Raw genomic sequence first — 12,102 nt, 5'->3', positions numbered from 1 at the left:
GCCAGCATGCTTCGTGAATGTCTGGGGTGAGATATAATACTCCATACGGTATGAAGCTATCTTTTCTTGGAACATCTTACAGAGCTCGTGACCCATCACAAACCTTAGATAAATGGAACCTTAATACACCCCTGCATTAATTCTATCTACTGCTGTAATGGCTTCTTTGCTTTTCTTCACACATGACTAGCAAATGGTCACGTCTCTGCTTAGAAAGAATGTGAATCCACTCCTGCAGAGAAAGCCGTATATTCTCTAGCAGGTTAATCAAGGCAGGTGGCGACACAGCCTCCTATGCTGCCTTTCTGCAAATGTTATAATACTTTCATGTTCTATGGCTACGTTCTGAAGAAATCCTCTGCTTCCTCTAATAACGTGTCTCTCTCTCTCTGCCCCTGTTCCTTCCCCTTCAGAGCCAGAGCCACAGCTGGGCACGCTAATCCTTAGCAATATAACTCCTGACAGCTTCAACGTGTCATGGACCACTCAGGCTGGGCCCTTTGCAAAGATCGTTATCAATGTTAGCGACTCTCACTCGCTGCATGAGCCCCAGCAGTTCACGGTCTCAGGAGACGCGCAGCACGCTCACGTCACGGGCCTGCTGGAGAACACGGGCTATGACGTTAGTGTGGCAGGGACCACCTGGGCTGGGGACCCCACCAGAGCCCTCACTGCCTTTGTCGTGACAGGTACTCACTCAAAGGTTCTCGCTTGTCTGTTCGGATTTCTAAAATGGGGAAAGGGAGGAGAGGGGCTAGGCATTCTCAAAGGGAAATTCAACCCCAAACACGGTCTTCGTTCCACATGCAAATTCCTACGTGAAGAGAGAGCAAATACAACTGCAGAGGGGGATCTGTCACAGCCACTCTTAGGAAATGGAGACAGGAGACTCGACAGGTGTTTAAAGCTGCCAAGGAATTCTGTGCCTGGTTTTAGAGGCTGTTGGATTCACAGTTTGGAGATGCTGGCTGTAGAGTGAGTTCTAAGCTAGCAATGGCCTACGGGCAGAAATTTTGTCCATATATCATGCTAGGTAAAGCAGCCCATAAATTACCTGCCCGGGAAATAAAATAACGCATTGTTTTCTTCTAAAAAAGTTACTTCTTCTTAAGGCTGACATCTACAACAGATTAATAAAGCTCCAACCTAAGACAGTAGATAAAGCCGATTTTAATTAAGCCTTGCCCATTCATAAAACTCAACTTCTTATTTCTCTTCGAATTACATAAGGGAATAGTTTTCTATTTCCGTTCCTAAAATTATCCTAAGTCAATGGCCAAGGCTGAAAATGGTGTCGACATACCAAGTCTCTAGCCTGAAACGCCTCAGAAAATATTGAGAAGTCTCCTGCCTTCCACTCATGATAATTTTTAGGAGACCAACTTTGCTGGCTTATTTTCACATTAAGCCCAGCCTCTCTTAAGGTCTAAACTGCTATGAATTGTTGTTTATCTAAGTAAATATTTGAATAAGTTCAACCAAATATTTAACTGCAGGCAGCAAGGTCTCCTAGGAGAGTAAGGATTTTGCAATCAGACCTGTGCGGTTTCTAATCCTCTCTCACATCTTTTTAGCTACATACACTTGGCCAAACCTTACCTTCTCTGAAGCCCACTCCCTCATGTAGGAAGAGAGGGTGCTCACAGGCACTGCAGGCAGCCTTGTCTCAGGATTAAAAGGGTCTGGTGAAATGTAACTGCCTGGCGTCCAGGAGGCATGTGGTAGATGCTCAGTGCTTTCCTCTACCGCCCATCAGTACGAGGAAGGTGGTATTCCTAAAAATAAGCAACAGGCCTAATAGAAACAACAGACCCATGCAATCATGACCTTCCTGTGATTTTTAAAAGAACACTGGACATGGTTTAATGTAAGATCAAAGGGTGGTTATCTCTCTGTCCAGTTATCTAATGTGAATTCAATTGTTCGGACAGTCTTCAGGGGCAGAACAGGGCAATTCCTTCCGGGGGCAGGGCAGGGAGCATCCATGGCGTGAGAGCCCCACTGCCCAGGAGGGGAAGCATGGCTGGCTGGCCACAGATCCCAGCAGGCCCTTACCTGTAGCCTCTTACAGGACCTCCCACAGAACAGAGAGAAGAAAAGGAGGCTGGGAGAGCAGGTCTTGGGAATCCTAGATCCAGTTACAGCATTGTCTCAGCTAATCCTTGATGTGAAAAGACTGCATTTTCAAAGAAGGATATTTTAAAAAGAGAGAAGAAAAAAAAAAAACTGAACATGAGGGACTATAAATAACAAGCCCTTGATGGACTAATTAGCCTGAACGCCCTCCTTTTCATCAGAATTCTCTGCTTTGATGGCATGGAAGTTCGAGGAGGCCAGTTATCAGAGAAAGGCGCCACTTATCTAAACAAAGCTCTGCAACAGAATTCTAGACCCTTGTCTTGCAGACAAAGAAGTCTATTAGCACAGTATATGTGATTTCATCTTTGATAGAGTTATGATTTTGGAGAGATTCTTGTTTGATTTAAAAAAAAAAAATCCTCAAAACAAATACCAAGTGGTTCAAAATAAGTACAGGCACCCCAAGCCACAACAGTACTTAAATCTTTGCTTAGTGGGTGAAAGCGCTCAGTCAGTCACCAAACATTTCTTTTTTAAAACATTTTTCTTTATGGGCCATGGATTAGACTCTGGGCATTAGTCTAAGGTCACTTATCTCTTTGAATGTTTCCATTTGGCTGCAATGAAGAAGCAGGCTCTAAAACAAGAGGCAGCTAAAGCAGCCTTGGTCACGGAATTCCCATCCCCATGGCCCCTCTGAAAAAAAATAAACACATTCACTGTTCCTGTGTTTTGTTTTCCTAAAGGGGAGGCCCTGGACCTTCTCCACTAATCCTGCTTATGCCTTGGGTCTTGTCAGCACTGAAGTAGACTCTGGGTTAGGGTGTGGAAAGAACATTGAACTTGGAGGCAGATGACCTGGGCTGGATCCCAGCTTAGCCACCTAGCGGATATGTGATCTTAGATAAGTCACTGACCTCTTGTTTCCTTTGCTGCCATGGCAGAGAAGAGGGGAAATAATATCTACTTACAGTAGATCATTGTGAGACTCCCTAGGATAATGGACCTGAAGCCCTGTCCATTGGGAAGTACCGACAGAAATTGTGCTGATACAGCTCACTCCTTTGGGGGATCTCAATATGTGAAAAGATCCCTGGCATCTATGAAATAAGAGTGCCTGAGACACATATGTTTGGTGAATGAGTGAACAAATGATGATGACAGAACTTACTGAAGATCCAGACATGTCCTTATCTCTAACCTCATCCAGGAAAACAAACAGGAAAAGAAATAGCAAACCTCAGACTTCCTTACTGGACCATAATCATAACTTGTTCATTTGGTCCCATGAAAAGTCTCACCTCTTTCCTGTATCTCAGCTTGTGAGGTTGTCTGTCACTAACTGGCCCAATCTACTTAATTCAAAATGTGCGCCAGAAGTGGAATGGAAACATATGAAGGATACCAGAAAGGAAGTATATTTACAAAAATAAGATAAAGAAGTTGACTTCCTTCAAGATCACAAGTTAGTGGGAAATAGACGAAGGGGTCCAAACCCAAGGCAAGGTATTCAATTTTATAGGGGAAGAAACCCATGGCCTCTCAAGTCAGACCCAACTAAAACCTTGCTCCATCACATGCTAGCTCTGTGACTTTGGCCAAGTCAATCAACTTCTTTGAAGCTCAGTTTTCTTACCTGAATAGCATCTCTCTCATAGGCCTTATAAGAGATTTATAGGAGACGATATCACCTGGCACCCAATAAGCTCTTACTTACTATGCATTTTCTGTGCATGTAACATGTTTAATGATTAATTGGTTATCTATCAGTGTTCATGGAGACTTGTGCTTTCCCAGCAGAATCAGCGCTGCTAACCTGAGTCATTTTCATCCTTCCCTTCTTTCAGAGGCCCTGCCCCTTCTGGAAAACCTAACCATTTCCGACATTAATCCCTACGGGTTCACAGTTTCCTGGATGGCATCGGAGAATGCCTTTGACAGCTTCCTAGTAACGGTGGTGGATGCTGGGAAGCTGCTGGACCCCCAGGAATTCACACTTTCAGGAACCCAGAGGAAGCTGGAGCTTAGAGGCCTCATAACCGGCATCGGCTATGAGGTTATGGTCTCTGGCTTCACCCAGGGGCACCAAACCAAGCCCTTGAGGGCTGAGATTGTTACAGGTATTTTGGCTCAAGAGAGTCATTTTCTCCTCTTCCTGGTTCTCTCCCATGTAATCCATCTGTGAGATCACCGTGGTTTTAACATCCTTGTCCATGTCCCCTACTTAATCCATAGATGTGCCCTGTTCTTCACGTCCCCCTCCCACCTCTTGTCTTATGTCTCTAACGAGCACTGCCCTTGTCCCACTCCAGAAACGAGAAGGTCGAAAATTTTCCACCAGGTGTCCTGAATCCTTTTGACTATGTCTTGTCTGTAGCTCTTGTGTGCTTACTCCACACACCCTCCTCTGTGTGCATCCTGGCTGGTCCCCAGCTACATTTCAGCCTTCTCTAAAGAAATATGCCAACGAGTATATTTCAAACACTTACTACATTTGTCATCTCAAAGCCTCATCTGTGATCTTGACAAACTCACCAGGTGGGACTGTCATTGGAAAACCAATGGAGAATGTATACTGGTAAACACTAATGTCATAGAGATTCTTCAACAGGCTAAATCCATAATTTTCTCAACCCTAACAATTCCTAGAGAAGTACGGCATTAACAACTGTTAACAGTCCAAAGTCTGGGTTTCCCAAAGTCTTTCTAGAGATGACTAACTCTACAGAGTATTCACTCAAAGGGTCGACCTGATGAAGAAGTTCCAGTTCAAATACGTTTTGGAAACCCTGAGTTAAACATGGTTTAATAGGACCCTTGACCACAAGGCTTTACGGAACATCCTAACGTGCATGTTTCTCTCCAAGCGAGACTAACCCAGACATTATTTCCCAAACTTCCTTGACAATGGATATCTTTAAAGGGGAAGATGATCAAACAGGAATGGTTTGCTCGGAGTACACTTTGGGAAACTCAGCTCTAAATGTACCTTGGCATTGAGTTTTGTCTAGTCGAGGCAATCTAAGATAATACCTCAGGTCTAAAGTAGGTAGCACAAGAGTCTTAGTTCTACCATCTGAACACTTACTGAATGGTTAACAGAAAAGCAAGCCAGTCAAGAGTAGGAGCCTTCTTTAGTAAAGCAGCTCCAAGAAAAAAAAAAAAAAAAAAAAAAAAAAGAACATAACATTTATAACATTTTAAAAGCCATTTTTCTCAGGATCAAGAGAAGTATAATCAGCAGGATCATCACAGACAGCTCCACAGATCGTTAATGCTGGTTTATTTGTCTTTTCAAAAAGAAAAGAAGAAGGTCTCACAGAAGATGGGCGCTCAGCCACTGGAAGACAGAGAGCAAATGTAAACAAGTTACTGGCTTTGAACTTGTTTAGTAATGCATGAGGGGCCATTGCTGAGTCCAGATGTGGATTTATAGAATTGCTTTTAGACAAAACTCACACATGCAAATACCCACTTGGCTTGTATTGAATGTGTCAACTCTATCTCTTCCCCCCCCCCCGCCTCCCACCTCCTAGATCTACTAGACATGTTCGTGTTGAATCATTTGACTTTCGGTATCTCAGGACGCTTCCATCTCTGAGAGCCGGGGCACCGCTGCACACTGACACCCCCGCTGGAGAGAAGGTTGCACGAGCCGGTGAATAATGTTCTCTCTCCTCCTTCCACCACTTTCTCCTCCTCTAGAAGCCGAGCCGGAAGTTGACAACCTTCTGGTTTCAGATGCCACCCCAGATGGTTTCCGTCTGTCCTGGACAGCTGATGAAGGGGTTTTCGACAGTTTTGTTCTCAAAATCAGAGATACCAAAAAGCAGTCTGAGCCACTGGAAATAACCCTACTTGCCTCCGAACGTACCAGGGACATAACAGGTCTCAGAGAAGCCACTGAATACGAAATTGAACTCTATGGAATAAGCAGTGGAAAACGGTCCCAGCCAGTCAGTGCTATAGCGACAACAGGTACCGTATATACATGGGAGAGAACAGAGGAAAGTTCACTGCTCTTCTTTTCACAGGGCTGGGAAATTGCACGAGCTCTGGACACAGACCTGCTTGTGTTTGAATATGGACTCTTGATTCTAGGACTGGGTGACCAGGGACACGCTGGCTAAATCTCTAGGCGAGAAGGATATGCTGTCACTTAACAGTGTTGTGAGGATTAAATGAGATAATTCATGGAAAGCCCACGGCAGCAGGCCTGGCGCATGGCCAGGGCTCAATAGGAGAGACCTATTAACATTTTTCATTATTGTCATTAAGACAATTATTACAATCTTTTTTTTTTTTTTCTAATTCCAAAGATCCTTCCTAGTGCCTATTATGGTGTTTTATCCAGAGATATACTCCCTTGTCTTTGGTCAAATGTTTGCACCATGTAGGGAAAAATGGAGAAGCGGGACCTCCACCTCCAAAGATGAACACTTGCAAAATGCTATGTGTGAACAGTCAGTGCCGTGCCCGGGAGGGGAAAAAGAGGAGGCTGGCAAGGTGGGCAGGGTGCTCTTCATGTGGTTCTCACAGCAACTTTAGCGGGCACCAGAGGGAGAAATGAAAATCCTTTTCAACATGAGTTGTTTCGGAGTTCCCTTTGTGGCTCAGTGGAAATGAACCCGACTAGGAACCATGAGGATGTGGGTTCAATCCCTGGTCTCGCTCAGTGGGTTAAGGATCCGGGGTTGCTGTGGGCTGTGGTGTAGGTTGCAGACATGGCTCGGATCCAGCGTTGCTGTGGCTGTGGGGAAGGCTGGCAGCTGTAGCTCTGATTCGACCCTGAGCCTGGGAACTTCCATATGCTGTGAGTGAAGCCCTAAAAAGTGAAAAAAAAAAAAAAAAAGAGTTGTTTCAAGGAGAATAAAGACAGTTAATAGCACTACTGTTTATAATAATAATACAAAGACTAGCACGACTCTTTACAGAGAAAAGGAAAAACCTACAACAGTAGGGTGACTTCTTTCAGGTACCTGAGGGATATAGAGAAACAGCATTCTCTAGAGACAGATGCTTCAAAGAGGAACCAGCGGAAAGAATCACAAAACTACAGGCAGAGGTAAAGGGACCTGAGAAATGATGTAGCCCAGACTCTTCTGTTTGTGCATGAAGAATCTGAGGCCCAGAAAGGTGAAGTGATTAGCCTAAGGTCACACAGCCAGATTTAGGGTAGAACCCAAAAATCAATGTATTTTAATATTAAATATAAGAAAATACAGGCTGGCCATCTCTGAGAGTGGCACAGAGCATAACACTAGCCAATTCCTTCTCCTCTTTGTACAGAGAGCAGTATTTCATGATGCCAAGTTTCAGGACCGAACAACCTCCAAGAGGCCACCTGTAGAAATCACAGTCAGTATTTGTAGCCGTGGAGGAAACACTGAGATCCAGGCAGCAATTCAGTCAGAGGACACACCCTGTTTCTTATTAACACAGACACCCTGTCCCCGGGATGCGGGTTCTGTCTCCTCCTCCCTGTGGTTTCCCATGATAAACTTCAGATCTGAGGCAGAGCCTGCTTTTGACCTTGGTTTATAAACACTGCTCTTGAAAGTTTACTTTTGATCATTGATTTTGTTTTGCTGATCTTTTTTTCTAGAGGCCTTGCCGTCATACAGCAAAAACAAAGAGACCGAGCAACCATGGGCTTTTTTTTTTAAGAAGAGAAAAGAAAAGGTTCTTTAGGATAGTCCTTCCTTCTTTGATTTCTTTCTCTGGGGCCTTGTAGTTCACAGCCAAAAAGAAGAGTGTGTGTGTGTGTGTCCCCGTGTGTGTGTGTGTGTCTGTGTGTGTGTGTGGCACATGTGCTCTGGTACTTGGAAAGGACAGGAGAGGTGGCCCCTGAGCACGCAGATGTCTAATTCACCTCATCACTTCATAGTGTCCCTTGTCCTTTTCCATCCTTCCTCCTTGTAAAGCCTGCTCTGCCATGTTCTGTTCCTCTGCTTCCTTATAAAAGCTGCCGCAAGTTCTCCTCTGGCTCCCTGCAGACAGGCTGCCCACTCTGAGTGCCCAGTGGCAGAAGGGGTGGCTGGAGGGTAAGCCTGCAGCCTCTGGGCCGACCCCTTGGGGTCTGACCCTTGCTCCACCTCTTCCCAGCTGTGCCAGCCTGAGCACGTCTCCTCTCCCCTCTGAGCCTCTGCCCCCTTGTCGGGCCGACAGAATTCAACTCAAAGGTCAGCCAAGAGGTTTATGTCGGATCATGAATGTCGAGTATTTTGTGTCCTTGCTCATTGCAACAATATTAGTTAGTATTATGTTTGAGTGATTTAGTGTAAATTGCATTTTTTTAATGGCCTGCTTGATTTGAAAGGCAAAAGTTAAAGATATGATACATAGTGAAGCCTCTCTTCTCCTTTGTCCCTGCCACCCAGGTGCTCTCTCTAGAAGCAGCCAGTATTACTTACTCCTTTCTTGTGTGTCACAGCAGAAATATTCTATGCAGACAAGATTAGACATAAATCTATGGTCTCTTTCTAACCTTTTTTTTTTTTTTTTTTTTGGCACAGTGGTTAACATACCCACTCGTCCACATATTGGGGTGTGCCTATGCTTCTTGCCTATTAATAGACCTCAGGGATAATCCCACATACCCTGTGTATTTATGTCCTGACCAAGGCCATGAGCTGTTTGTTCCTCTTTCAGTCTCTGCATTTGCAGTGGCTCCTCTGCCCCTCTGTGCTTTGAGCCACTTCTTCACAATAGCAGTGGTCCCCCTTTGGGGAGCCCAGGCTTGCCAGGAGCTTCTTTTGCCTCTGCCTCTGGGAGTTCTATGCCAACACGCCTCTGTGTACTACCTGGAGGGGCCCCAGACTAGATGGAAAATTGTTCAAAATCCAACGACAGAGTAAGATGACTTCGTCATTCTCTGCTGGAGGTTCCCAGGGCCCAGCTCTGGGGTAGGACTCTGAAAGCCTTCTTTAAGCTCCCCCATCACTACCCCCAAATATACACCTCTGCCACTCTCTTCCACCTCCAAATCCAAAAAGGCTGTCGGTGGCCCTTCTCCCAACTCTGAAGGTGCCCCCTCTTACCCCACCTCACTTTCCCCAGCCAGGCAGCCCCCAAGCCTCGCCACTCAGTTCCAGTTCAGATGCACTTGAAACCACACCACAGAGCTGCAGCACCACTGTGTCCAGGGATCTGGGTCAGTGGGTCTACACGGACCCACCGCTCAGTAATCCTTGTTCTAAATGAACCCGGCTCTTTAGGCTCTGACTCTCATAAAGTGTAAAGATGATAACCACCAGTTATAAAGTATGCACTTCATGCTACATACAGCAGGGCAACCGACACACTTCACCTCACTGATTCACATGATGTAGACAGACCAAGTGAGTGCCACGATCAGCCCCATTTCACGGATGGGCAAACTGAGACCTAAAGGGCTAAAGTGTTTTTAGCTGGTAAGACCAGAATGGAATTCAACCCAGGTCAAGTGTAACTCTAAAATCCTTGCTCTTAAATCATACTGGCTATAATAATTGTACCCTTAGCTTAGCACAGGACTCACATATATTAAGGATTTAATAAAAATATGTTGAAGGGAAAGAATAATTTTTAAATGATTGTTAATGCCTACATTATTAAAGACATTTGCTCCAGATTTGAGGAGGCAACATTTAAAGCAAAGAACAGATAGAAGCCCTCTCTCTATTCAACCTCCTTGAAAACTTTTAGCATTCCAGATCTCCCTAATGGGACTTTTATTGAAAACCAAGAGTCCACGTGGAAAGACAAAGGTCTTGCCTTTCCTGGGTCTCCTCAACTTTGTTTTCAAAGTGATTTGTATTTTTTTCATAGTTGATTTACAGTGTTGTGTCAATTTCTACTGTACAGCAAAGTGACCCATTCATACACATATATGTATTCTTTTTCTCACATTATCCTCCATCATGTTCCACCACAAGTGACTAGATATAGTTCCCTGTGCTCTACAGCAGGACCTCGCCTTTTCAATAGGTCTGACTGAGTTGTTCTGCGAGGCGCAGCCTTCAGGCTCCCACGACCATCTCCTCCCCTGTGGTGCTAGAGACTCATAGACTATAGTTAGGCAGAAGGACACATGCTAGAATAACAGACAGCCTTCCACACCCAAGAAGGTCTGTTGTCTAAAATTACCATTGGCCCCTGAATTCCACGCCATTCTTCAGACTACACATGGCTATCTTTCTGCTATCATTTTATCAAGGATGTTCCCCAGGAGTGCAGACAGATAAGGCTCCAATTCTTACAGTTTCTAAGACAGGGCAGATAACATTGCCCTTCTGCAGATGAGAAAATCGAGATATAGAGAGGAGAGCTATGGCCACAAGATATACTTTCTAAAATGTGCCAGGACCTGCCCTGGTGAGGTTCATGGTCAGAGTGAAGTTGGAGTGGACCACGCTGACAGCAGGAGAGCCCCAGTGCCTGAGTGTACATAACTCAGTGGGTTTTTTTCTCAGCTGGCTTCATCTAGATCTTTCCTAGGGGCTACCTTAAAATGCAGGTGGCCCATGAAGGAAAGAGTCACATGGGAAAGAAAAAAAAGAGAGAGAGAGAGTATGTTTAGTGAATTCTCATGCGTGCCAGATTCTATGCTAGGGTTTTACATCCATTCTCTCTGCTAATCCTCAAACCGTTCCTGAAGGCAGGCATCACTTTTCCAACCAGAAGGATGGAACAGTTGAGGTGCCCAGAAATGCAGGGAACTGTGAGGTTGCCCACCCAGCCTCTCTGTGGTATTTGGACAATCAAGGTCTTCCGGGCTCCAGAGCCCTTGAGGTTTCCAAAGCTTTCCAAGGAGAGGGCGAATCCCCAGGCAGCCACAGGGTCTGGGGGTGGCCACCAGGTCACAGGAGCATGCCACAGGAAAAGAGAGCCAGAAATGGAGAGAAAAAACTCCCCCCAAGTGGGCTGTTGATTTAGGAACTTAATAGTCCACGTGGGTTGTAGAGGGGGAAAGATGAGGAAATGAGCTCCCCGGAGACCTGAAAATTGTTTCCTGAATTCTCTGGTTAAGCATGGTCAGCTGAGGAGGGCAAAAAACTAAGCCAAAAAATACACAGAGAAAAGCCAAAGGAAACTGGGTTTGCGGGGGAGTAACTGTCCCCAGGGCGGGACTTTCCCCGCAGGAAGACCCGCTGTCCACGGGGTGTTTGCTTGGCCGATGGGCCTGAGGCTGCTCCTCCGAGTTCTGAACCGCCATCCAGTTCTGGGGATGGGTTTATCAAGGTCGGTTTCCACGTGAACATTATTTCTAGGATCGAGGGGCTGTGCTCAGCTCTGTCGACCAGTCCTGGGACTTAGAAAGGTCACATCACAAGAATGTTCACTGGAGAAGTGAACCTCAGTTTAGCCCTCTATAAAATGGCTACAATCACACCTTCCTCACAGTGGTTTCTTTTTGCTTTGCTTTGCTTTTTTTTTTTTTTTTTTTTTTTTGGCTTTTTTAGGGCCACACCTGAGACATAGGGAGGTTCCCAGGCTCGGGGTCGAATCGGAGCTGTAGCTGCTGGCCTACGCCACAGCCACAGCCATAGCAACACAGGATCTGAGCCATATCTGCGACCTACACCACAGCTCACAGCAATGCCAGATCCTTAACCCACTGAGCGAGGCCAGGGATCGAACCTGAGTCCTCATGGATGCTAGTCAGATTCATTTCCACTGAGCCACGATGGTAACTTCACAGTGGTTTCTAAATGAGGGTTAATCCTTATAAATTGCAAAGAACCATACACCTGTCAAGTCTTGGTATCATTTAATAAAAGGAACTAAAAAGCAAAGATTTGAAAAAATGCTAAAAATCAAAGGAGGGCATATTCCAAGCTGTGAAACCATTCACTTACCCTCACCGCCTTAGACATCAGCTGCAGTACGAACAGTCTTCTTGAATGAAACCAAATGGCAGCTCTACAGCTCTGGGCCCTGTACCTAAATGAAAGAGCAATTGTTCCCATCAAGTCCCAACTTGACCACACATCACCACATTCTCCATCCTAAAGGCTTGGCTCGGATGTAAACCAGAGGCTG

At 45.4% G+C, this 12,102-nt stretch overlaps 1 protein-coding gene across 19 annotated transcripts in view; it reads left to right on the top strand.

Annotated features, from left to right (window-relative positions):
* The window catches only part of TNC (tenascin C), a 97,147-nt gene that overhangs the window by 63,931 nt on the left and 21,114 nt on the right, over positions 1–12,102 (top strand). For 10 of the 19 annotated variants that reach the window (XM_021083193.1, XM_021083146.1, XM_021083140.1 and 7 more), the window contains 1 exon segment: positions 5,785–6,057. The exons of 1 other annotated variant lie outside the window; for it this stretch is intronic. In XM_021083193.1, coding sequence (XP_020938852.1) covers positions 5,785–6,057 — 273 coding nt within the window. 19 annotated transcript variants of the gene reach the window in all.

The sequence above is a fragment of the Sus scrofa genome, chromosome 1, assembly GCF_000003025.6.
Source record: "Sus scrofa isolate TJ Tabasco breed Duroc chromosome 1, Sscrofa11.1, whole genome shotgun sequence".
Lineage (NCBI taxonomy): Eukaryota > Metazoa > Chordata > Mammalia > Artiodactyla > Suidae > Sus > Sus scrofa.
Note: the sequence above shows the minus strand (reverse complement) of the source record. Positions and strands in the feature narration are given on the sequence as shown.